This window comes from Aythya marila, assembly GCF_965140915.1.
Source record: "Aythya marila genome assembly, chromosome: 10".
Lineage (NCBI taxonomy): Eukaryota > Metazoa > Chordata > Aves > Anseriformes > Anatidae > Aythya > Aythya marila.
The window spans coordinates 8,356,669-8,382,970 of NC_139051.1; the positions used below are offsets into that span (position 1 = coordinate 8,356,669).

The 26,302-nt window shown below is 34.2% G+C and overlaps 1 protein-coding gene across 3 annotated transcripts in view; it reads left to right on the forward strand.

Annotated features, from left to right (window-relative positions):
• The window catches only part of FHIT (fragile histidine triad diadenosine triphosphatase), a 561,360-nt gene that overhangs the window by 156,424 nt on the left and 378,634 nt on the right, over nucleotides 1–26,302 (forward strand). For all 3 annotated transcript variants that reach the window (XM_082768094.1, XM_082768093.1, XM_082768095.1), the window contains one exon: nucleotides 2,370–2,491. In XM_082768094.1, the coding sequence (XP_082624220.1) occupies nucleotides 2,392–2,491 (100 nt within the window). In that variant the 5' untranslated portion in view covers nucleotides 2,370–2,391. The remainder of the gene's footprint in view (nucleotides 1–2,369; nucleotides 2,492–26,302) is intronic.

Consider the following 26,302-nt stretch of genomic DNA (forward strand, 5'->3'; position numbering starts at 1 on the left):
ACTCATTTTCCTAATGTATTTTTTAGCATTTGTATTGGTGCTAAGCATAGATGATAACACTTTACAGAAAAAACACAAAGGATCACTAGGACAGAAAACAGCTTAAGTAATATCTAATAGATAATTGTTTAAGAAAAAAAAAAATAAAAAATAATCCCCTTTCATACTTAGAGAGGAGAATACTGGGGTCTGCAGTGTTTCATAGTGCAACCAATACAACCATCGCACATTTGAAACACATGCGTTAGTTATTTAGTCTGAATTGAGAGAAAGAAATACACTATTCAGGCATATTATTATATAGTAAGCAAATATGAAAGCATTTGATACATTAATTTTATGCATGAAATTTCAAAATGTTCTAATGATTATTTCAGTTCTAGATTCTGGGTCAGACCAATTGTGCTGTAACCTGATTTTTCAGACTCTTGCTTAGGGAGGTGTGAGGCCAGTGTTTTTATTGCACTCACTCTTCCTGGATGCATGCAGTAGGTATATTAAGACCATGTGGCACGGTTGATCTAAATTTCCCAGGCTGCGGTTACTGTGCGTGGATCCATTTCGAATTTTCAGAAAATGAATTTTTTATTGCTTTTAAAGAATTTAAAATATTCATTAAGATTAGAAAAAGAGCAGTGGTGATCCAAACTCTATCCCAAATAGTGCTGTGTATGTTTATTTTGGCAAATATGTTGAGTGTATTTATGCAGGTTGTCAGCTCAGCTGACAAAATCTTTTTTGAGTATCTCTCCAAAAATAAAGAAGAATATATGATTAAAAATATATATACTTATATATATATATATATAAATATATATATATTTAAAAATATATATTTATATATATATATAAATATATAATATATATAAACATATAAATATATATATATAAATAAATATATATATGTATATGTGTGTGTATATATATATATATATATAAAATTATATATAAATATATAATATTTATATATAAAGGATTCCATGCTGCAGCCATGGAGGAGACCACAGTGGAGCAGGTGGACCTGCACTGATGGAGGCTGTGGCCTGTGGAGGGCCAGTGCCAGAGCAGGCACCCAGCCAGACCTGTAGCCTGTGGAGAGGAACCCACACAGGAGCAGGTGACCTGGCAGGAGCTGCTGCCCATGGGAGACCCGGGTTGGAGCAGTTTGCTCCTGATGGATGGACTCCATGGTACGGAGCCGTGTGGGAGCAGTTCTTGAAGAGCTGCTGCCTGTTGGAAGCCCAAGCAGGATCAATCAGTTCAAGGAGGATGGCATCCCGTTGGAGGGACCCCACGGCACAGGGGATGAGAGTGACCAAGAAGGAGTAGTGGAAGTGTTTGCTTGAACAGATAGACGGAGTGGGATGCTAAGTTACAAAAAAATGTTTAGATTAAGAACCATGTGAAAATGGAATCCATGCCAAGGACTTGAAATGTAGATATCCAGGCGTTTGAGTATTACTAAACACCGTAGGCTTGCAAGAAAAAAACTGCATCAAAAGACCCCATTAGACTCTAATAGTGTCTTTTCCTCCATCAAAGTAACTTATAAAACTGAATTTTCTGATGAGTCACGTGGTTCAAGTAAGGTAATACTATTGTAATGCTTTTGATGTGTCTGAAATACTGTGTCACATGAAATTTTTCATAACTTCATATTTTAATCTGCAGCATCTTGGATATTTCTGATTGAATTAAATATGTTAAATAATTTAGGGCTTAAAGACCTAAAATAGATACTGTTAGGATTGTGCCTTAGTTATTTAAGCAGGATTTTCATTGTCTCCAAAAGACAAGAAAATTTTAGTGAATGAAAGTGGGAATCTTTGGTTCTATGATTAAGAGAAAACATTGCATACAGCTATTGATCTTCACATCAGTTGCTCAAATTGGAAAGCATGGACAGAAAATGACCAACTAATTTGTTTTTCTTAGTTAACTGGTATTTCTTCAGTTGAGGTATTTAGTGGACAGGTTGATTTAGAAAATGTAGTTTCTTTATTTTGGAAGCCTCTATGTGCATTAATTCACAAAGGGCATGTGAAATATTATTTGTGCTTTTCTAAGCACGTATGACTCAAAATGTATATAATACACAACGAATGAAAACGGGAGGAAGAAATTAACTCTCTGTCCCAAATTTTGTAGCCCAACCAAGATGATTGGTTTTAGAAATCAATGTAAAAATCACGCTTTGGAAAGAAGTCACCCCTTCACATCAGTGATATTTTTGGAAAGGTTGGTGATACCTTGGTAAGCCCAGGAGGCACTTTCTTTCAGAAGCAACCCAGACAACTTGGCCAACTTATTCCTATTGCTCAGAAAAACAAAGTCAGTCTCATAATTATCTTAACTGTTGTCTCTTTCAGAACCCAGAGATTAACATTTATCATGCTGAGATTCGGGCAGCACATCATCAAGCCGTCCGTGGTCTTCCTGAAGACTGAGCTCTCCTTTGCTCTTGTGAACCGCAAGCCGGTGGTCCCAGGCCGTATCCTTTTGAGCAGTGCCTTGGCCATGGGTGCCTGTGTTCTGTGGAGAAGCTGAGGAAGGTTGGCATGCTCTGAAGGCCAGGTAGGATGTTGCGCGGATTTATTCTGAAACCAGGCGGTGGAACGTAATACGCTTGATTGGTGTTGCAGAACTGCCGAAAAGGGTTGCTTAGCAACTGTGACCTTACAGGTGAATTTCTATTGACCTTTTCACCACAGAAGATGTATAAACAACAGGTGCTACTAAAAGCATTTTAAAGTGTATCTGAGAGGATACTGTTTAAATTTCATATTATGCTAAATAACACATACTGCTTCCCTTTTAATAACGTCACTTATTTTTAGATGTGGTAACTTCTTTATGGAGGATTTGCAACTTCTTGTAGCTAAATGTACACAATTTGTCAAATGGCAGCAGAATGCTCTATGAAGACTATTATTTTTTGGGGGGGAACAGATTGCTTTGATTAATTTAGGTAGGAATGGATTAAATAAGCCATCTGTATAGCAAACACACTTTCTGAGGAAAAATGAATCCCCATGTTGTAAGCAAAACTTAGTTTTTAGAAGTTTTAAGGGAACTTGATTGTGCAAGATGCTAAATGCATCTATTCAGTTTATTTTATAATGTTGTGTATTATTTCATAGTTAGAACTCTGGTGCTACGTAACTTGTGCTGATTTCAGTGGCTGGAGGTTGAACTTTTCAGAAATATTCAAGACTGATCATTTCCACAGAGGTTTATGGTAAAATTTTAGTAAGAACTGTTAAGAAATGGCTGAATGCATGTTGGGGGGAAAAAAAGTCTGGAGTTCATTGAAAGCTTTTCTGTACTTTTCTTTTGTTTCTCATAATTTAATATATACTTTTAAATTTAGTAGCTTTTAATATAATTTTATATCTATAAAAGTATTTTATTCCTCTGAAATTTTGAATGTCCCTCTCTTCTCATTACTTCTGTATATTATAACTGTTCAATGTAGAACTTCTTGGTGTACCTGTTTTGAATGTTTCTATTCATTCCAGAAATCAGATCGTTTGGTTATAAATGTATGACAAATATGCACAGACTTTATAGAAACTAAACATGTTACCATCAATATGTTTCAATAAATTAAACTAATTATTTTTCTCCAGTAAAAGTTTCTAAGCTATCTGATGTAAATTGACATGGCTTACAGAGCCGTCATGCTTTTAGGCAAAAAATGGCAAAATATGTTCAAAGATATCTAAAGACACTATCCCATTAGTCATTGTGAGTTGAGGAGCTTGTAAATTCTTGACCAGTATGTAGGTTTATGCATTGTGGAGGTAAATAAGTAAATTAGAGTAAAAGAGAGTAAATAAAATGTTTTCTGTACTATATGTGGAAGTTTTTAAAACAATAGTTCTATTGTTATAGTTGTATGCAATAGTTATATTTTATTATTATATTGCTATTATATATATATAGTTATATACAATAGTTACATTGTATGTACATAGTTCTAAAACAAGAGTTCAATTCTGTTGGTTAGTTAAGTGAACAATGGCATCTGTTATTAAACAATGAAGAGGTATTTCAGATGAAAGAGTTGTTTTAAAGTTTTGTTAGCATCTAGAAGTGACAGTTTAAGGATCCTATAAAACTTAATTATTACAAGTTTCTTTCCTTCTTAAATAATTAAAGATTATAAACTCTAGTTGCATAGTTATTGCTGACTGTTTGGCAGATACATTTATTTGCTCAGGTTTAGCTTTGTTATCCATGTAATGAGTATTGCAGCATATTTTATAGTGTCACATTGTTTTAATAGCTCATGTGTTGTAATATATAATATAGTCTTTGTTTCTCTGTTGAATAAATGTTCAGATAATAAAACTCCAACACTTTCCCTCTCTCATTACACTAAGAAAAAAAAATTAGAAAAGATCTTAATGCAAAGGCTGGAACACAGTATGTAAAATAGAGCAATTTGCAGTTGTAAGCTTTTAAAATGTCTGTATAATGCAGCATTTGTCTCAAGACCTGGCAGTAACAAGTGTATTTTCTTTGTTTTATTGCAATAATTTTATCTGCCTTGTCTTTGGCACACTTATGACATTCCTTTTTTTTTTTTTCTTTTTTTCTTTTTTTTTTTTCCTGTAGAAAATAAAATATTAATGCATGTGAATTAGAGAGACAAAGGAAATCAGTTTGAAAGCCAGCTCACTCCAGGTGGTGGCTTTAATTAACTTGTAAGGTTGAAATTCCATCTTGAAACAGAACATAGGATTGGAGTTGTGAATTTGTTGTAATAGTTTTAAAATACAGTTGTGCTCTGAGAAATTTCAGTAAAAACAGTCTCATGGAAATCGCTGTTTTGTGATTTGAGCAATCCTAAAGCATGTTTACTCAGTTAACACATTAAAAGTTTTGTTTATTTCTATCTGTTGGTCCTGTGAATTCAGCTTGACACTTGAAAGTCAAACTGTGCTTGTAGTAACCAAGAGTAGGAATAGCAAGAACATAGTATTCCTGGCAAGGGAAAAGCTGTCCTGTTCCTGGAGAGAATGCCTTATCTGACTCAGCATTAGACTTCTGTCTAATGGGTGATGAACTTTTTTGCAATTGGAACCCCTTGAGGGAAGATGTAGTGGTTATTGCAAATTGTGGAATAAGAAATAGCTGGTACCTTAGTATGGAGCAGGTGGTATGTGACATTGAACTGGAATCTCTGCTGTCCAAGCAAAAACGTGCTCATTTGGTTGACGCTACTAACAAACTCATTCACTTCTTTTGGCGTAACCAAACCGAGATGGAGAGCTATGCACGGCCAGTGTACAGAATTAGTGTTTGCCTTCCACTCCCCACCCAGGGGGCTCAAGAGGTCTTGATTAGTGACATATTGTTTTAGGGGGTGCTTTTTCCCCCGTTTTGTACAGAAATGTTGTGATGCTGTTTCAGCAATCCCTGTGGATTCTTATAGAGACAAGAGTCTAGATGGGAGTACTGTGTGCAGTGAAAATCTTAGAAGTTAGTTTGGGAGCAGGGAGGAGGTGAGCCACACACTGTACGTTTCCCAGCAAGCTTACACAGGTACAAATACCATGTTTCATGAAAAGTGGAGTCCCTGTTTCCTCTAAGTGCTGGTAACTTGCTGCTCTGTGAAGAGAGATTGTGAAAGTAGTCTGTTGCTGTCTTGAAAAACTACTAATTGTATTAGAGAAGGTAGCTATTCACTAGCTGCAATACTGCAAGGGGTGTTGATACTCACTGGATGCAGCCCTTCCTTCGCTCAGAATGCACAAGGCAAGAAGTGAATCAGCTCTAGTAGCTATGTTTCTGCTTGTCTTCTCAAATCATTTCATTCGTAGTCTTGCTGCTTCCATAGTTCACAGCAGAACTGTAGTGTGTTTTTAAGAAAATCCATCTGCTCCTTGATGTGGACTTTTTGCTCTTTAATATGGCTACAAATACTTTGTAGCCATACTACCATTTTATTGATGTTTTCCTAGCCATATGGCATGGCTTTACATGGTTTTGCTCACATCTTCAATAAATATGAACTGTGTTTTTTATCACTTTCTCACTGTATTGTGCAGGATGCTTGCTTTCATCTGGTGTTAAACATGAAAAATGAATTTGAACATTAGTAGAATCCATTTGGGAACTAGAAGTTTTTTTTTGTAAATAAAATTATTCATTTGTTATGTCCTACTTTTTTTTTTTTTTTTTTTTTTTTCTTTTCCAGCAGACAAGATATTGATCTTTGGATTTCTGTTCAGGATGCCATAAGGAGAACTAGCACAACAGGAACACAGCAACATTTGTAAATTGATTGAATGCAATACGTAATGACAGACAAACATCAGATCTATGGCAGTACTATATTATACAAAGCATTTTTCAACAGTTTATTGAATTGGTTATTAAAAGAAAAAAAAAAACACAACATGCTTTCCATCCGGGAACGATGAGCTGAGGGCTATCAGGACTAAGCAATTTTATAGTAATTCATGGTAGACAGTGCAGCACTTCCAATAAGCGCACATGTATGCACATATAATAAATTAGAATAAATCCTTTACATAAAAAAAAAAATCATCCAGGATTGATTACAAAAAGGGCATTCAACTTAAAAATATATATATATAAATAAATAAATAATAAAAAAAATCAAGCAAAGAAAAAAACAACAAACCGTTCAGCTGTTATATATTAAGTGTTGCCGGACTATTTGGTGTTACTCTATTCCATTGAGATCTGCTGTCTTCCACCACAAAGTATTCCGATAATAGGGAAATTGCGTATGTATAAGAACCAACATATTTTTTCTGTCAATTTCACCACTATATGAAGTTAGTGGTCATTCTTTGTTGCTGAGGCATTGCATTGTGCTGTTTTGTGAGTGACCGTGACTTGTTCCTTTCTTATAGAGTAGAGAAAACATTTGTTGGACCAGATGTTCCTTCAAAGATTTGATAACAGCCTAAGCTGCAGTGTAATTGTTCTGGATCTGTTGCATGGGGGGGATGCAATCTAGGTCATCCAATATAAGAATAGCATCTGGTTTGCTGTACAATGTACCTATCTGTGAGCTCTCAAGTATTATCAGAATTGTTGCATTACTTGAGACTGACATAGTCTTTATTGTGACAAAATATTTGCAGTTAAATCATTTTAATTAGCGTGGTGTGTTAAAATAATTAAAAGTAATTAATTTAGTTACAGTCCTGATAGATTTTTCCATTGAAGATTGGACATTGGTTCTGGAAAGACAAGTTCTCTCATAAGTTTGGTGAAAAAAAAGGTGCTTAGCATGAATATAAACTTTTAATCCTTCCTAAAGTTACAGAGCTGCTGTTTATTGTCATTTAGTTAGCTCGTACATTGAACATATATCACATCAGTATTTATGTTACATAATTATGAACTTTATGTATTTAAGCCCAAACAAGTGTTAATATTTGCCATAAAATGAGGCTTTAGAAAATAAAAATCAGTTATTGCAGAATGTAAATAATTGCATTTACATATTGAGATAATATACACTGCGCTGTTACAACTACACATGATACATATCCAGCCCTGTGGGAAAGTATTCTTTAGCGCTGGTTGCTGGAGCTTCATATACATTACTTTTGTTATTAGTTTGCATTAGCGCAATGTTAAGGAGCAGTTGTGAAGCGGTGCCACAGTGTGTCAGTTGCCTTTCAAGAAAAGAGCTAAAAATAGCTGTTTTCTGTGAAGACTTTGTTACCTAAGTAGGGCATTGGGGATAGCAATGAAATCACATAAAGACAGAAAATGTTGCTTGGTGCAATGAGGACTGAACTTTTTACTTGAATTTCTCAAAAAAATTCTCAAAAAATTTTCTCAAAATTTCTCAGAAAAGAAGAGAGCACGAGGAACAGGGATGCAGTAGCTTTACTGGTGTAGAAAGAACTATCAGTGTGAGAATAGATATGTGATGAATATGGTGTGAAAATGTGAGGGAAATAGTATATTTCTTCAGCAGGAATGCAGAATAGATTGAGACTTTCTATATTTGCAGTGTCTGATAATTTCTTTTTGAGATCCCAGGCTGAAGCTGTTCAGCATCAGTACAAAATGACTGTTTTTTTTCTCAGTCAACTCCCAGATAAAGCTGTTCCACGACTCTTCCTTATATATGAGCAGCCTTGATCCCTTAAGTAGGACTTACTAATGCTGTAATGTTTGCATGCACACGAGTAGGAAAAACAATTCCTATCCTTAGTATTTTTTTTTAGTATAGTATGAACTACCTTGCACAGAAGGTAAGAAGTGAGAGTGCACCCCTAGCTACAGCAAACCAGTAGGTCAGCTTCATTGTATTCTTGAACTACCGTCTGGGAAAAAAATGTACAGCTCAGACAGCCCGAAGAATGACTGCTCAGCTCTGTGTATGCAAACCACTTGAATTTAGTGGTGATAGAGAGGCCAGTTAATTATCTCAGGGCTGGAGTCATTTTGTTTGCAGTCTACAAACAAAGCAATAGTGTTTGACTCGCATTAGGAAATGCTGCTTCAGAAGATAATAGATTCAGGGTTGTATGCACAAAAGCTTGTCTGTCAGTCTGTCTGTCTCTTTGTATTTTTGATTGTTTATTTTTCAATATGTAACTGTATCATTTGGTCTAATAAAAACACTTTCTCTCCCTTCAAATCTTGCCTCACTTGAAAGGTGCTCATTGTTGAAGGAGACATACTTCATGATAAGGATTTATCTATTCTGTTTGCATGGTTAAGGTAGCATTAATATGATGGTGTTGATGAATATCCCATTCTAAATGCTTTGTGCCAGCATTTCAGGAAGAAAGAAAAACTGAAAGTAATGAAATCAAACATATTTTGCTAATTTGCAAATGGAGTAAGTTACTAACTAAATTACTCATTTATGTACATTCAGCAGAATAACGATAAGAATTTCTCAGGATGTAGCACAACCTACTTCGGAAGAATTATTAACAAAGCTGTTTTAAGGCCACATCTGGGAGCAGCAGTAGCTCCCAAGGTAGAACCTAGTGCTTCATATAAAATCCATCTTACCAAATGCCATAGAGGGATTGGCAGTCTCTTATTAGTGATGTGTTCAACTGACCTTCAAATCTCACTATATAAAATGTGATCTATCTCAGGAAAAAAAAATATATAAAAAAGGGAAAGAAAAAAATATGTGTGTCATAATAGGTTGGATCTGTGTAATTAAATTTCTTGGCTACATTGGTAACATGTGCTGATATCCAACTAAAATAGTACCATTCTCGTCTAATCTCTTATTTACCTGTTCATTATCATTGTTGTTTGAAACTCATAAATGAACTAAAAACAAAACAATAACAAAAACAAACCCACCACCACATTATGCATGAACCTGCTTTATGTATTTCAGTGGCACTCACTATATAGTTTTGAAGGCGTTTTATTAATGTATGTCCTCTAAAAGTGGACTTGTTTGTCCTTATAAGCTCCAGATACATGCAGAAGAATTTCTGAAGCATAGCCCACGAGTCCTCACCATTGTGGTGCCTGTTACGCATACTTACACTATGCCAGTAAAGTAAAGAACAGTACGAAAAGTCTGTTCTTGTCATCATGAAAAAATGTAAAAATTCTTAGATCAGTTGGCTGCTGATTGCTATGGAAGGTCACATTTCATAGTTGCTACCGAGTGTCTTCCCCATGTTATGATTTTTTTTTTTCATTTTTACGTAATTTTTAAGAGCCAATTTTATATGAAGGCATGTATTTTTGAGGGCTGAAAGTATTTAATTGAATTCACATTCATATGTAAAACTATTTAACTTTTTGGTTAGTTACAGCCCCACATTTTCTCTTTAACATCATTCACAATTTGCAGAGCATGTTAAGATTTTTCACATCAATTTGTATCTGTAGATGTACTATGAGACTCCTGTCATGGGGATAGCAGAGATCACAAGGAAAAAAAAAAGTTTACCCACTCCTGTTTTAGTATAGCAAGAAACCAGGCTCAATGTTCATTAAGAAAATCCTCCTTCTAAGGAGCTGTAAGATGTCAAGTTTAAAAGAGAAGCAAAGCTTTACAAAATGAAGTAAAATTAAGAGGTAGAAAAGTTTTATATGAAAAATGGCAGGGAAACTGATGTTGGATTCAGAAAATATAATTTTTGAGTATTTCCTTTGAGTTTTAACCCATAATTGGCATTCCTGTTGTTGAAGAAGCTGCGAAGTTCTGTTCATAGATAATGAATACTTTTAGTCCAGCAGTTATTTTCTAGTCTAGTAGAGAGCAAATTTGTAATTGGAGTGGTTATTGAACAAACCTGTAATTTTATACTTTTTATCACATCAGTAAACCCAAACAAATTCAACAGCCATAAATGGACAATAGATAACAAACACAAAAGGTTAGTGTGCTGTCATTGCAATTTTGTCACTACAGAAACTTGTGTCCCTCTATCAATAGCAGATATCCATGTTCTTTACATTTGGGTACCAATTACCAGAAACTTTATAAAAGAAAGGAATAAAAGATTTATTTTTTTTTTTCTCATCACATAGCTGGACTTGAATTCAACTTTTTTATTTTTATTTTTATTTATTTATTTTTTTAAAGTAGTTTCTGAATAATGAAGGTGATGACAGTTAGAAAAACGTTCCTGTTGCAGTTTGTGCACATCTAGCACCTTTAGCCCTCAACGTAGCCATGAGAATGTGATATGCAGCACACACACAGTTAACTGAGTCTGGGCAAGGTATTGCATGGCTTGCTCTTGTGGTGGAATAGAATTAAAAGAGATGATTGGAATACATGGTTATTCATAATAGATGTCACACAATTACCATATGTAATGCAATACATGCAAAATCTCCATTTGCAATGAAAATAGATTTGCTGGAAAGTCAATTGAAAATTTCATTTATTCCTTATTGTTTCTAGCATATTGGAATATTTTGTGCTATTCAATGTGATACAACACTCAGTGTTTTCCTTGAGTACATCTTTTTGATGATCTTTTTGAGAGGCATCTGACATGAATTTCCTGTTGCAACTCCGAAGAGGAGATCTAGTGATACATGCTAAACTGTCATCCCTTTTCTGCTCATTTTTTGCTGTGAAATATTCTTTGATGGATCATAATTACAATCTAAAGTAGATAGTTCATAAAATCACCAGTAATAATCTTTTACATATACTTAAGGACCTCCAACAGTGAGGAAGGGGAAAAAAAGGCATGCCATGTAGATGAAAAATAGTCAGGAATATTCTCTAAACAGGCAGAAATGAAGGAGTAGTGCTTTGTGGTGTATGATCTGAGTACTTTCTCCAGGGCAAAAGGAGTAATAAAAAATGCCATAATCTCCTAATGCCTAATCTCTTTGGACTACCTGGTGTAGATGTCAGTCCTTTGAGGGTAAATCCTTACTGTATCCTGATTCTTTTAGAGGCAATTCAAGGAATACAGTTTACAAAATGAGTATTTTGAGCACAGTTGCTTTACTGTAAAGCAGTACTATGCTTCTGGATACCTGTGCAAAATAAATGACTTTTGAGATGCAAGGAAGGCCCCAGCTCTATTGGGCTTCAGCGCCGTCTGGCACCTGTTGTTTCTTGGGTAGGACAAAGTCCTTTCCTCCCTTTCTTCTATTGTGCCACCCCTGTAGCACAGTTAACTCCTGCCCAGCGGTGTGCTTTCCCCCGCTGCCTGCTCTGGAAGGCAGCACAGATGGTCTCTCCTGCTCTACTGTGTGCCCAAAACTGCTCAGGAGTGCTGCTTTGTTAGTTTAGGAAATGCTTTCTTCTGTTGGTTTGAACTGGCAGGTGAGACTATCAAAACAGTGATTCCAAATGGCCCTATAATTGCTTCACAGAGCTTCAGCTGCAGGTCAAGCACCTTCTCTGAGCAAGATAATTGGGTGAATTATGTTTTAATAAGTTGTACAAAGTTTGGTATGAACATAACACGCAATGGAGGCTTTGCTATAACATGAGGTTACAGTAGAAAATTGAGTGCCCGATTCATTGATATGGATGTATTTCACTCTCTCACTCATACAATATCTATGTTTCTAAAGTTGCACAAATATGTAGTCTGCTATTTGCCTGCTAATGTATTTTTTTATCATTATTATTTTATATGTATTTTGCTGTTTCTTATAACCTGCTGACTTCTAATGGGTTTCTGATCAAAACATAAACCTTAGCACTCTCCAAGTTAGCTAGCTAGAGCAGATGTTCATATAATGCAATAGAAGTTGAAAATTCCCCTATTGATAGTCTTCATTTTAACAACATACTGCATTCAGAGGAGTGACCTCTACAGAAACTACCGAAAAGTAGTTAATTTTTTATCAATACTCATTTTATCTCACTTTTTTTTTTTTTTTTTAAATATAATTATATGTTTTGGCATGGTTGTGGTTATCAGGACATCTTTGAATTTCAAGGTTTCAGTTCAGGATTTGCTATCTTCACCTGTTAATAATTGAAAGTGCATTGATATGACATTGCTGTTTAAATCATAAAAATGAAAATTGTGTGTAACAAGTTCGAATTTAAATAGATGAATTTGAAAATACTACTTTTTTATGCAGTCTGGTCTGATGGCCTCAACATAGGTGAATACAAGGTTTTGCTTTGATGTGCAAGTAAAGATGTAACTATAAATGTAGTTTTGCAAATGTGTCATTGTATGGTTCTGTATTTCTTTTTCTGTTGCTCCCAGGTAAAATCTGCCTGGTTGCAAGGAAAGAAGATACCACAGAATCATAGGACAGCTTGGGCTGGAGGGGGTCTGGAAAGTCTCCTAGTTTCAGCCCCTTGCCATGGGCAAGGATGCCACCCATTAGATCAGGTTGCCCTGATATGTTTTATGGCATGTTACATATTTATATTATGCCATAGAAATTAATGTTGCCAGAATTCATTCACTGCAGTTTAGTCACTGAAAGCATACGTTTCAGCAATTCTTTCTTAGACTCAGTTTTGTTAATGATGATTTGGTCCAAACAGAACCTTCCTTATTTGACACGTAGGTCCCTTTACTACATTCATGCTCCCAAGATAGTTGAGAAAATGCATTGTCAGGATATAGTTATTTTGCAGAACTATAACACTTTATTTATTTATTTATTTATTTATTTATTTATTTATTTATTTATTTATTTATTTTAGGGTGGGAGTGTGAGGGTAGAGTTTAAGTACTTCATGTAGTGCCTTGAAGAAGCTTTAAGAGCTCAAAATTTAGTGAGACTTGCGATAACATTGCACGAATATAAAAGAAGTTGCCAGAGTGTAAGGTTTTGCCAGAGAAAGTTGAACAATGATTCAGTCATACCTGCCTATATGGAAACACAGTTTCCAGGAATAAAAATATTAGACTAACAAAGATTTTAATAAGAGCAGTAGCTGTAAATTTGAAGCTGAAGATGCATGAATTCTAAGCAAAATGTTTGGTGGTGGTGGTGATGGAGTGGTGTTTTTGTTGTTGCTTGTTCATTTATTTTTTCATATTGAGAGCAACTTAGTGAATGAAACAAATTTCTAGGAGCATTTGTCATTATTTGGTACCTTGAAATCAAGACTGGACTTCTCTTTAAGGTGTGTAGGAAGTTACTGTCTTGATGGAGGAGTGATAATGATGGTATCTGTTGGTTTGCATGGAGGAAATCAGAATAGTTGATCTCCTTTTCTTTCACTGTCTGAATAAGGACTGTCAGTGGGACAACAATGAGCTGTGACATTTTTTGCTTTTCTTAAGTCTGCAAAATGAAATCTTATCATCTTTAGAAGGAAGATTGATACAAAAAGGAAGGAATAAATGTACATTAGGAAGTAAGGTCAAGATAATTGCATAACCTTTCAAAACAGAGGGAGGGGGGTCTTATTTTCAAAGGGAATGTCATTAAACTTTGAAAATAGTAATGGAGTATTTTATACAAAGGAGCATCATTGATCTACGATTTGTTATTCCTTCAAAGAGCTTGAAAGGGAACATAAAGTCACCCCACTGCTAAGCATCTATTAATAGCTAATTCAGAATTTGTTAAAATGCTGTTTAACTTAGGTATTGTTGATTGATTGATTTCTTTAAGTCTAAACATTTAATGTCTGTGAATTGCATTCAATATATTGTAAAACTGAATTATTACTGCTCCTGAAAAATGCTGATGTTTTAAGATTTTCGTTTTGTCTGTTCATGAGGATTTAGCAGGATACCTCTGCTAACCGCTTCCTAACTGGAGAATGTTCGGGTTCATGGACTGTCATTGATACTGAAAGCAGTCTAACACTTTCTAACTAGAGCCAAAAGCTGTGTGTTTCAGTGTTCTATTGAAATTATTAGCATAAGTCCCCCTTAGCACAAATAAAAGACAAAATGAAAACAAACAAACAAAAAACACTTTGAAATAAGATTAATATGTTTGTCAAATGATTCTCCTTAAAAAATTTTAGTGGGAGACTTCAGATATGGCTGCTTCTGCTGAGCTGCTAAAGAACTAGAGTACTTAAAGAAGGCTTGACTGATTTTTTTTTTCTCTCCCTTTGGTTATTTTGAATGCATATAAAACATGGATTTGCCATTCTTAGTTAGCAGGAAGGCTTAAAAACCAAAAAACAACAACAACAACAAAAAAATACCTAATTAGTATCTAGTCATGCGGAAGGATGGTAATGGCATCTATGCTCAATTAATGTTTCTCTACTATGACACTATCAATATTAAGGAAATAACTTGTACTTTCTTTGTCTTTAAAAAAACAACAACAAAAAAAAAACAACACCTCTCTCAGTCAAGTTCTTCATAAAAATATTGTGGAGTTGGATAATTCTATTTTTACCTTAATCAGAAAACAGCAGCATTAATGAAACACTGCTGACTGAGCATAATATTGTGCCGAGGTTTCTTCTGGAAAACAATGAAAATATCCTTTTTTCCTCTTCAATTCCTTAACAAAATAAAACTAAATGCATTTAATATTGATTGTAACTTGCTTATAAATACATATATATACACATATAATTTCAATGATATTGAATCATCTTTTTTTGCATGTAGAGAAACACATTTCTTACATGAAGGTGAATTGAAAGGATCTGATAAAAACAGATGTTTGCAGAAAGAAAAACCTCAGAAACACCTTGCACTAGCATTTCAGTTAAAAAAAAAGGTGGGGGGGGAGACATTTTCAACTAAACTGAACTGCTTCCCTTAATGCTTGCGACATTTATCTTAGTTTTTATCATGTAGATCACCCATTGTGATTGGGTAGTCACTCATTGTATAATTTTCTTAAATTTAACACAGCAGACAATTGGAAGAAATATTTTATTTTGGTTATAATGGCCAGTTGTTATTAACAATATTAATTTTATTTTTATTAAATTTATTAATTTTTTTTTGTTTTCCTGTATATGTGAGTTACATATTTAATCCAAAACTCTATTGAGACTCCAGGTCAGGCTTTATTCACCCTCTAAACAAGAAACATCAGACCCATTTCAATGGCATTCACAGCACCATTGTTTGTTTTGGCCTAACCCTGATTCTTAGTGTGGATTCTTTTTTGTAGTGTATGACTGCATTTTTCTTCAACATTCATTGGTCCACTAGAAGCCCACAGATTTATCTGCTCATTTATATATATTAGAGTGCATGGAGAAGTTAAACTGACTGCTAGAACTAGATGTTCTCATGTGCAAATCAAATTCATGATACTTAGGTAGCCACCTTAGTTCAGAATTAGGAGGATTATTTGTAGGATGTATTTGGAAATGTAATGGCTTTTAATCCTCCTAAATTAAATAACAGGTTGCATAACACTGAGTATTTTGACATGAAATGAATGCAAAGAGTCTGGCACTGATAAACAAAACTGAATAAATTCATAATTTAACCAACCAGTAGAAATGTAAGGATCCTTCCACGCAATGCTTGGATTGCTATTGTGCCTATATATTCCAAAAATCTACTGCTTTTGTTCTTCCACTTTTCTCAACATCATGTGAGTGCTCAGGGGTAAGACTGTGCAGTCCAGCTTTGTGTATTTTCTCACACCTTCCTTGGTCTTAAACAATCACATTGATAGTACCTGAATGAAATTAACTTTGTACAACAGCTAAAGTGCTGGTCAAAAGAGATCATTTTAAATTACTTAAAAGATTTCAAAATAAAGAGTATAATGTGATTTGATGATTGTGTTTTCTTACAACTGAAAAGACACAGATGCTCTGTTTGTCTTTTTAAATAATAAAAGTTGAATCTGATTTGTCAGGGGATTCAACAGCAATATCTATCTTCCATCTTATTACTTCCCTGTCCCTTTAGAAACTTTTTAATTTTTGCATGAACAATTGTAAGCTGCGGTGCATGTTTACTGCACAACTTCGGGACGCATGCTTGCCCTTAAAATCTCTCACTGAATTGGTGAGGAGATTATATCATTCTCAATTGTCATAGAAACCTACTATGTTCCTTACCTCTGGAGGTTTGAGGAGAAGGTGACTTACTCAATCTAACTATGTTTTTAGTTCATGTGGTTGTTTAAAATGAAGGCTAAGGTTTTATATAGATATTTGGAAACAGATGACTCTTAAAGACATGTATTTAAAAATGCTTCATTTAAAAACTAAAAATATCAATATAAATACTGGACAGAAAAGGAAGAGAAAGGTATAATGGCATAATATATATATATTTTTTTTCCTTACGAGAGAGAGAGCTGCTTGACTCTTGTCAAATTGTTAAATCACTTAAAAATCTCACAGCCTAATCATTGAGGAAAAGAAGGACTGAAAAAATAACATATTTTTTACTAAATAATGCTGCATTATATTATTATCCATGTATCAAAACTATCTTCAGAGCTGGTTGAGTGTGAGATGCACACTGGAAGAAAGTCTACCTGTTTTTAATGACTTTGGATCACAGTGCTCTGTGCTGATAGTTTCAAATTACTTTAATTTGTAAATACCATCCCTGAAGAAAGAATGAAAGTAATTCCAAATTGAGAAGCCAAGTTAACATCTGCTGATTTCTTTTATTTTCCATATACATTATTCTGTGTGTTGAAGGTTAAAAAATACTATTCTTTGAATAGAAATATCTTGAAGACAACTGTTTGGTATCATCTTATGCACAAAATGGAAGCAGAAAGCAGAATAATAAAAAAAAATAAAAATAATTTATTGAATAGCTCATAGTTGCAAATTGAGTTGTTCATACCCTTATAAAAACTAAATGTTGAACGTTATTCTTTTCTTTACATAATAATAAACTGATGAGAGAAAAAAATATGTTTTAATATATTAAACATTTGGTTCATTCTGAAGAGGACGGCAGAACTAACTATAATGCTAATGTACTCTCCATCAACTGCAATGCACTGTTCATAATGGAACTATGTAGTTACATACAGTGTGATTGCATTTTTATTTTAATTAAGCACACTGCTTTGGCAATGATGGACCACACATTTTGCCATAGATTTGAAACTTTCAGCTTGACAAGAAATATTTCCAGAACCTGGAGAAAAATGGTAGAAGTTCTGACCTGTCTTTCATTTTCTTTTTGGAAGGCTCTTGGGCAGCCTTCCTAGATCATAACAGTAATGGTTTTCCATTAATGAGCCATCATTAAAATGTGCCTGAAGAGTTAAGATGGAAGAAGCCAAAGCAGTAGGAGCACTGCTGCCGATACTATAGGGCTGAGAATGTTCCCTGGGGTTTCCTGGTCCCACAGTATTGGAGTGCAATGAAAGCCAGCAGACTCATATAAATCTAATGTTATTCCACATCTTGAATCTAATTTTTGTTCATTGTCAGTTGAGCTGCTGCACTCTGCAAAGTATTTGCTGTCAGAGCCACCAAATTCTGAGTATCTGTTTAAGAAAATCCTTTGTGACTTTCTAATTATATTTCATGACAGTCCTGCTTTCTTTGGAATAACAATGAAATGGAAAACTTTCAAATTTCATATTAATAGAAACAAAATATATGCAACACAGTGATAAACCTTGAAAAATTGCCATTCACACTGAGCAATTAAATATCATTACCTTTAGTTACTACTGGATTCTCTGTATTTTGCCTCCTAAGTAAAGGGAAGCAGAAGTGTATTGCATATACTGAAAGCAATTTAATTTGCCCAATTAGCAAAGTTTAAGATTGATTTCAGAGGTATGTTTTATCATATGCTATTAGTTGTTTTGTGATTCTTGATGTAAAAAATGTTTTTTCTTTTTATATTATTGAAGCTTAATTGAATTCCAAAACTTTCTATGCAGATTCAGTTGAAAATTAAGTTTAAGATATCCATCCAATAAAAAGAAAAAGGCAGTCATATTATCTTTCTGTCACGCTTATTGAAATTAATTGTGCTAGCTACAGCAAAAACTGGAGTTGTAACATTGTATGCAGTTTTCTCCTTTAGAGACATCTGCAGACTACAGTGTCTTGAATCTGCTCTGTTAAAAACCGATGCCCAAGGTCTGTTTTTTCGCCACTGTGCAGTATTTGGTAATAAGGATGTGATAGTGCATTTGACACTGACAAAAGGAAGTAGAAAAGTAATTAATTGGGTTTGACTCTGCAGATGACAGTGTATCTCAGCTCACTTCAGAATATAAAAATACCACAAATGATGGACATCTGGAAGTCGTTTCCAATAACTTGAAAATGTCTTTTATTGAAGCAGTAAGGAATAACTCCAAAACTGGAGGGGTGTTATTGCTTATTTCTCAGTTCCTTCCAATACCTTTTGGCAGCTACGAGAGATGTAGAATAGTGAAAGATAACCTAAATGAAAGCAATATTTTCCCCAGTTCTTCAGAAAGCAAAGAAAGAAAGATAGCTTAATGAAAGAAAGATAATTTTAATTCCCATTACTCCTAAAATCATCTAGGTCTATATGACAGCAGTTACTTACCAATTAGCATGCCTGAATTTGTTCTCCAAAACTATATTAGTTAGGTTGTTTCAACTATATTTCTGTAAATTAGAGGTGCCAACATAAATATATTGCCCTATAAGCAAGACTAAGACATTATTAAAAAGCAAACCTTATTATTTCCTTAGGTTCTGTTCAAGAGAATTCTTGAAATCCTGCTGAACTAATGACTCAAGCAAAAACATTTTTTAAGAATAAGCAAGAATTAATTGCTTTTTTGAACAGACCTTTCTAATCTGATTTTCATCTCTGTAGCCATCAGACTTAGGTTATGAATGTACTGTGTAGAGGAAGGTGTGGTTGTGGTGAAAATCTTTTCTTCCTATGGTCGCTTTTTCTTGAGTTTCATACATGACTGAGTTGATTCTGATTGCTTGAAATCATACTGCTTATCAGTGGTTCAAGACAGATAAAGAACTGAAGATCTCAACTAGTGTCTGCTGTAATCTAACAAACTTTTTTTTTTTCATATGTAAAATAAGATAATGAATTAAAGAAAATCTGTTGAAGAGCTTGATTTGTTCTATTATTATTAGACTCAAATACTTATGATGCTTTAGGCTGCAACTGTTTTGTAGCTAAGAGGAAAGCAGCATTTTAATAAGATTTTTGTAAGCTTGTAAACTACGTTAATGAAGGTCTTGTCCCTACTTATATTTTTGGTGGATTTTAAAAATATTTTGCCTTGTATTAATCTTTCCATTTCTGCAGCTGTTGTGTATGTCTCGTTTAGAAAATTGTTGGAGACTAGAGATGCTCAGTACAATCACAAAGGCTATGATTTCTTTAAAAGTATACTTAAATCAATACACAGCTTCTGATGGCTACTTAATGGCTGTCTTGGAGCCGCTTTTTGTTTTTCTTGTCAAGGAAAATGGTTTTGATGGGGAAGAGGAAAATGTATTCATGCAAAACAAGTCTTTTAGATTACTTGTGATAGTAGTTTGTTAGTAAATAATTACACTTATAGCTTTTCATGAGCTTAGTGGTTTTGAATATTAAGTATTACTAAAGCAGCACTCTTTACAGCAACAGGTGAGCATGTTTCTTATGATGGTTTTGGTTACCACAGTAGGTTTTGAGTTGTTGTGTTGAGATATACTTCCAAAGATAATATGGAAGAAAAGATAGCTGACAAAAAAATTCCCTTCATTTTTTTCCTGCCTGTATATTTTACATAAATATATTATCATCTGTTTAGTTAGCTCTAGTCAGTAATCATTTACTATATCAGTTATGGCTCAGTATTTGAACCCTTGTTAGGACTGCAACAAGTAACACAGTAGGAAGTAAGATAAACTTTCTTAGACTGTGAAGAACATTGTGTTTAGGTGTATCAAGTAAACTCATCATTACATCAGGATTTGATAGCGCTTTAAAATGATTGTTAGAAGTTTTAGTATATTTCATTGTCACCAATGAGTATTCAAAATCATGATCCTTCTTTTAAATGGAGATGCATCACATAGACTCTAAAATCTAAATGATATGTGCTAGTTTCATTTGGAAGTATAATTAAGGTGTATAATGTCATTTAACTGTTTAATGAACTCTGCATAATGTAATAGAATACAAATATTTGACCTTCTTGACAGTGACTGATGGATTGAAGTTGCATAGCATGATATCATTAGAATGTCAAATAACATCATTATTCATGATTATCAGGAATTATTCAGGTGAAATGGCAAATGTAATGGAAAGCTATTATTTGCGTGTGGGCTGCAGATTGACTTTCTTTGTCAGTGCCAGTCGCTTGATGATACAGGGGGAAGATACTCAGATTTATTGAGCTACAAAGAATTAATGTCATAGGTTAAACAAATGTCAATAATATCAGAAAAGTGTTTTCAGTAGGTCAGGTCATGTATGAAATGCCTAAGAGTAACTACTAGTGATAATATTTCAACTTGAATTCTACTTTTACTTCTGCTAAATATTGAAAACATCTTTAGATTGCAGGGATTTGCAGCATAAGGATATATAAAGTCTGTTTTCTGTGTGAGTTTTTTAATAGCAGAAAGGACAAACAAGAGGTACACTTTAGGCTGTGTGCAGTAGAACTGTAATTTCACTATTTTTTTCTGTTCTTGGTAGCTTAAATGCAGAATGCAAACTTTTGTTACAAAGGGCAGTTGTTTAGATGGTAAACTGAAACCATAACTAGATATTTTCTCTTCATCTAAATCCACAGATAGTTTATAGCTTGAATCAAAAACTAATATGTGCATTTAAACCGGGAGGCTATCCAGATGTTTAAAGCTGAGCACATGACTATGCAGTTTGTTGAATTACGGCCCACAGAAATGTAAGATGAATTATCATTTGTTTTTGATTTGGATAATTAAGATCTTACACCTGAGACATGAATGAGATGTGAAAATTAATTTTCCCTGTCAGGACAAACAACTGAAGTAGTGCTTTATAATGTGCCTTCTGCTGGGTCTGAGTCATGCCTAAAAGTAATTTTGAGGCATTGACCTGCAGATGCCAGCCACATCTCTTTCATCAGTGGGAGGCATGCTTGAGAAGTGGCTGAAGGATCAGCTATGTTCACAGTAAAAACAGAGGATGCTGCTGCAAATTATTTATCTGACTGCACAAAACAGACAGTTTTCTTAGAATTGGTAGATTTGGGGAGTCAGTAATGGATATTTGATATGCAAGTTGGCTTGTGTTAATAAGAGTTGTCATGCAGCATGCTTGTATGCAGCATGGTACGGTCAAGGGTAGAGCAGGTAAAGTGGAGATCTGTGCAACTGCAATTGCCTCCTCTGTTGTGGGATCTCATACCTTTATGCCACATTATGTTGAGACGGGGTTGTGCCTTGGCGTTGTTTTCTGTTCCTAGCTTTAGCTAGGGACAGGTACATTTTTCCTACTGAATTCCTAGTACAATTACTATTCCTGTGCTTTGGAGCATTAAAAAAATGACATAATGGACCATGACAGATGGCTAAGACTAACATCCATTCCCTTTAGCCACATAAGCAAGTACATTCCATCTAAGGATTACAAAACTATTGTATTAGTAAGTATTCTCTCAATTTAACTGTATACAGCATTAAGTTTAGTAAGATTGGCTTTTGTCTGACTTCACTGTTTTGCTTTTTGCTAGAGATACTTGAAGTCCTAAAACTTTAAGTGCTGCCTCCTCCTGACCTTGCAGCTTGGGATTTTATGTGAAAGAATGTTTTTCCTTGAATCCCTGTGCAACATCAATGTGCTTGAATGGGCTAACGGAAGGCTAGGTGACTTCCAATGCTTATTTTCAGGGTGTTAAAAACTTCTGGGTCATTTTTACTCTCTGTTGCTCTGGGCTTCTACAGTCAACAGGTTTTCAGTTTCCCCAGAACTCCCACTTCACAAATTGTCAAAAGACTGCTCAAGTAGTAAAGGGAAACATCAAACATGGGGAGTCTATGATGTTAAGTATGTTATTAACAGCAAGCTGGAAACTATCCTGTCCTTTACTATGCAAAAGATTTTGAGACATAATCCTTTCCTTTACTCATTATGAAAGTCTGGCAATGTGAAAGAGGGATGTTATTGTTGCCATTTAACTTTTTTAAAGCACTGGAATAGTATTACAAAGCTTTGATAGAGTTTAACAGTTGCTTGTTCCTCTATCTACTGAATGGACAATCCCTGAATTTACCTACCCAAACAAATGCAAAACAATGCCTTGGCTTTGTGACAGAATGCTAAGTGTTTATCAGATGCTTGCAAGTTATAATGTGCATATACACAGCGTGTTGCTCCTCTCTATATAGAGCACCCTGGCTTATAACACAGTTCTAGAAGAAAAATTCCTGTGCCAGTAAACTGGAGGTCAGAGTGCAGACCCTGGCCAACTACACAATGTAAACAAATTCCTGTGTGATATTCAACATCATGTTCTGTTATCTTACTGCTGTTATCTCACAGAGCAGAATAAAACAAACAAAAAAGAGCAATAAAGGTGATGCTGATTTGACCCTCATGTAGTGCTGTGAATAGTCCTTGTTAATCTAAACTCTTACTAGTGATTTATATGAGGTCACTTTAATAAAACTAACTTTGAACACGACTTTGTTGGAGCAGATGCTGAATTTGTACAACAAGAATACCATTTAAAAGTTTTATGAAATCTTGATAGAACAACCAAAGACGTGATTATATACTACCGTGTTTGGTTACATGTATGTAATTTATTCTAAATAACAGGAATGATATATGTGTAGGGTCAATATGTTACTGTCTTAGAGATTCAACTGTCTTTCCTAAGTGAGGTTATCAGCTTTGACTAAATTTGCAAGTAAAGTAGAAGAAAGGATTTTGTGTTTGTATGCGTACATGTGTGAACAACAGTAAGTATTTATCATACGTCATGATAGTACTTAAATGTTGCCATTTATCTTCAGTCTGGGACAGTTCTTTCCTCAGTTTTAATCAAATCTGGCATGGGGCAGACTGTATGTCAAATATAAGTAGGTAGTAGGCTGGAGGAGAGATACTAATGGTGACCCAATCAATGTGAAGATTTTATAGGGTCTTACCATTTATTAGGCAGCAGAGAAACCTTAATAAACAGACTACTTGAAGAACAAATCAGCATTTATTTATTACTTTTCACTGCTAATACAACTGTATGTTTGTAGGATCCTTAGTGCTATGGAAATAAAGAAAGTGTGTTCTCATATAAGAATAGTATTTCTCTTAAGTCTTTGAAATGCTTTAATAATATTTATATAATATCATCATTGCATTATAGCTTAAAATATACATGTATGAGAGTGTGATTCATATATTTGTATAGTCCTGGTATTGCTTATCAGGAACGTATATTACTGCCGCAGATTACCAGAAATAGAACAAATGCTCTCATATAATTTAATTTAGCTGATTCTATTCTCAGGTTAGTTTGTTGCTGTAGTCCAATAGCTTGTGCATATGTTATCTTGCTTGATGAGATGGGGAAAATTGAAATGGATTAAAATGAATTTTAATGAATTATAATTACCTGTATTCATAACATATATTGAAATAGAAATAGCTTTGTGAGCCATTAGAGTTAATATTAGGAGATCTGAATTTTATAAGGGTGCAAAGATCTGTATTTAGCTCAAGCTGAATGATAAGAGGAAGTATGTGGTGATATGGCAAATAAGGATGAGATTTGGTTTAGTCTTTTCTCCTTTCAAGTGCGAGTGACTCAGGTTTTTCATATGAGCATGCATTTCCTGAAGACTTTACTTGGAAGAAAATGAATCATGCCCAAGTGTTCTACTTGGTGTCCTTTGTTTCTTTTTTGTATGGTTGTCTTTTCCTTTGGCTATACATGCATTAAATTGACACAGGAGAGGAGAAAAAAAAAAAAAAAAAAAAAAAAGGAATTGCCTTGACCTTAAGATGACATGCTTTCCTCAATAACAAGAATGGAAATGGCATCTCATCATTTTTTCCAGATGTTATTGGAGTCAGGCCATGTGTTCAGCATGTACTTTGTACTTCAATTCTTAGCAACTGTAGAAATTAGAAAGTTTTTAGGTTATACATGCTTATGAGTAGGACATGTATTTCCCACCACAACATATGCTTATCAGAAAAATGTGTTTATGGTTGAAAAGTTCTTTTTAAGGTTAGTAAAAAACTTGATTAGAATGAGATTTGTTATCTATTACTGAAACACAACTGTTGTTTGGTTTCACAATAGTACCCTATTTCAAAAGAGTTCTTGTTGCACAAAGACAATTCAGATGTGTATGTTTAAAACAGGATTGATGGGGACCAGTATGTCTTGATGTCACTTTTGTGTGGCAAATTCAATGAGACTTTCTCCTTAAGGCTATTACATTTCAGCAGTTGGATCTTTTTGTAAAGACCGTGCCTCCTATGTTCATCTGCATCCAGACTTTTCTTTGAACCTGAATTTTTCATATTATGTCAAATGAACTTTTGAATAATAACTTCATTCAAATAAAGTAAAAATAAAATTTAAGTGAGTTCAGTAGTTCATTGTTTTGATGTAATTGTGGGATAACAAGAACACTTTCATCTTGAGGATACTGATGTTTGATTTTTTTTTTTTTTATTTTGTATTAAGGGAATATTGATTTCCCAGCAATGTAGGACTGTTCATTGTAATCATAAAGAAGTGTTAGAAAAAAAATATGCATGTAGTACTTATAAACACTGTTTTTTTTTTGTCTAGTTTCAGCTTTAAAGCAAATACTGCTGTAATGGCACATGCAGTTCTGTTCCTGATGTAGTAAATTTTAAGGAAATCAATAACAGCATAAAGACAGAATTAGTAGCTACCTCAAATGTCTCCATGTGAATGTAAAGGCTGCCTTATCAGTAAGGAGCTGATGGCTATAAAATGAAATGCATTTAAATACATTGCTTCAGATGATTAAAATATCATACAGGACCAAAGCACTTCAGCTGTAGATATTCATTAAATTGACCATTAATAACTTGCGATATAAAGGAATATTACTGTATTCATAAATTTTGTATGCAGATTTTATTAAGCTGGCATGTTGTATGGATTGATTCCCTGACATCTTCTGGCTGTGGCTGTATAGATAATAGTCTTGTATGAGTTTACTATAATCCAGAAATTCTGATTAACTGTTTCTAGCTAGAAATTACATTTTTGTTCTGGATGGCAATTCCTTCAACTAGTTGGCAATCAAAAAATATAATTACAGTGTTGTGTTTGGAATGGTCATAGTCTTATGTAAGCATTTTTGTCAGAAACTCCTTTTTTCCAAGGCTTATAACTTGGACATAAAAATGTGCTTAGACCTGACAATTACTGTTACAATGTTTTTAACCTGGTAATTAATTTTCTTCTCTTCACTCTTTCCTTTTCTAATTGAAATACAGGATTTCATTCTGTATGTATTATTTATTAATTAAAACATTAGCCTATCAGCCCCTTTATTGATAAAATAGAAAACTAAAATCCTTGCATTTTAGAATGTCACTCTCCTGTGTATTGCTATTTAATAGCTGATATGTTCTATGGAAGAGCATGAGAAAACAAGTTAGATTTTATAGGGATTAATTACTTAAAGAAATAACTTGGGTGGGCTGACAAAAGTGGAGTATGACTGTGGATATAAAACTTGAGAAATCTTGTGTTCTTGTAATTTTACTAAGGGGGACTCAAGGGGAATAAAGCAAATGGGCATAGTGTAGGTTCCATGACTTTTTTATACAAATACTCAGTGCTTACTGTACCAAATCATCTAATTTTTTTATGGAAAGTCAAGTTAGCTAGAGGGATGAGAGGTAGAGAATTATTAGTTGGTATTTCACAGTTTAGGAATCTATGGTCCAAAAAAAATGGAAATACAAAAGCAAGTCCCCAGTCTTGGATAAAATTATGTGTATACTTAGTTGGTGTG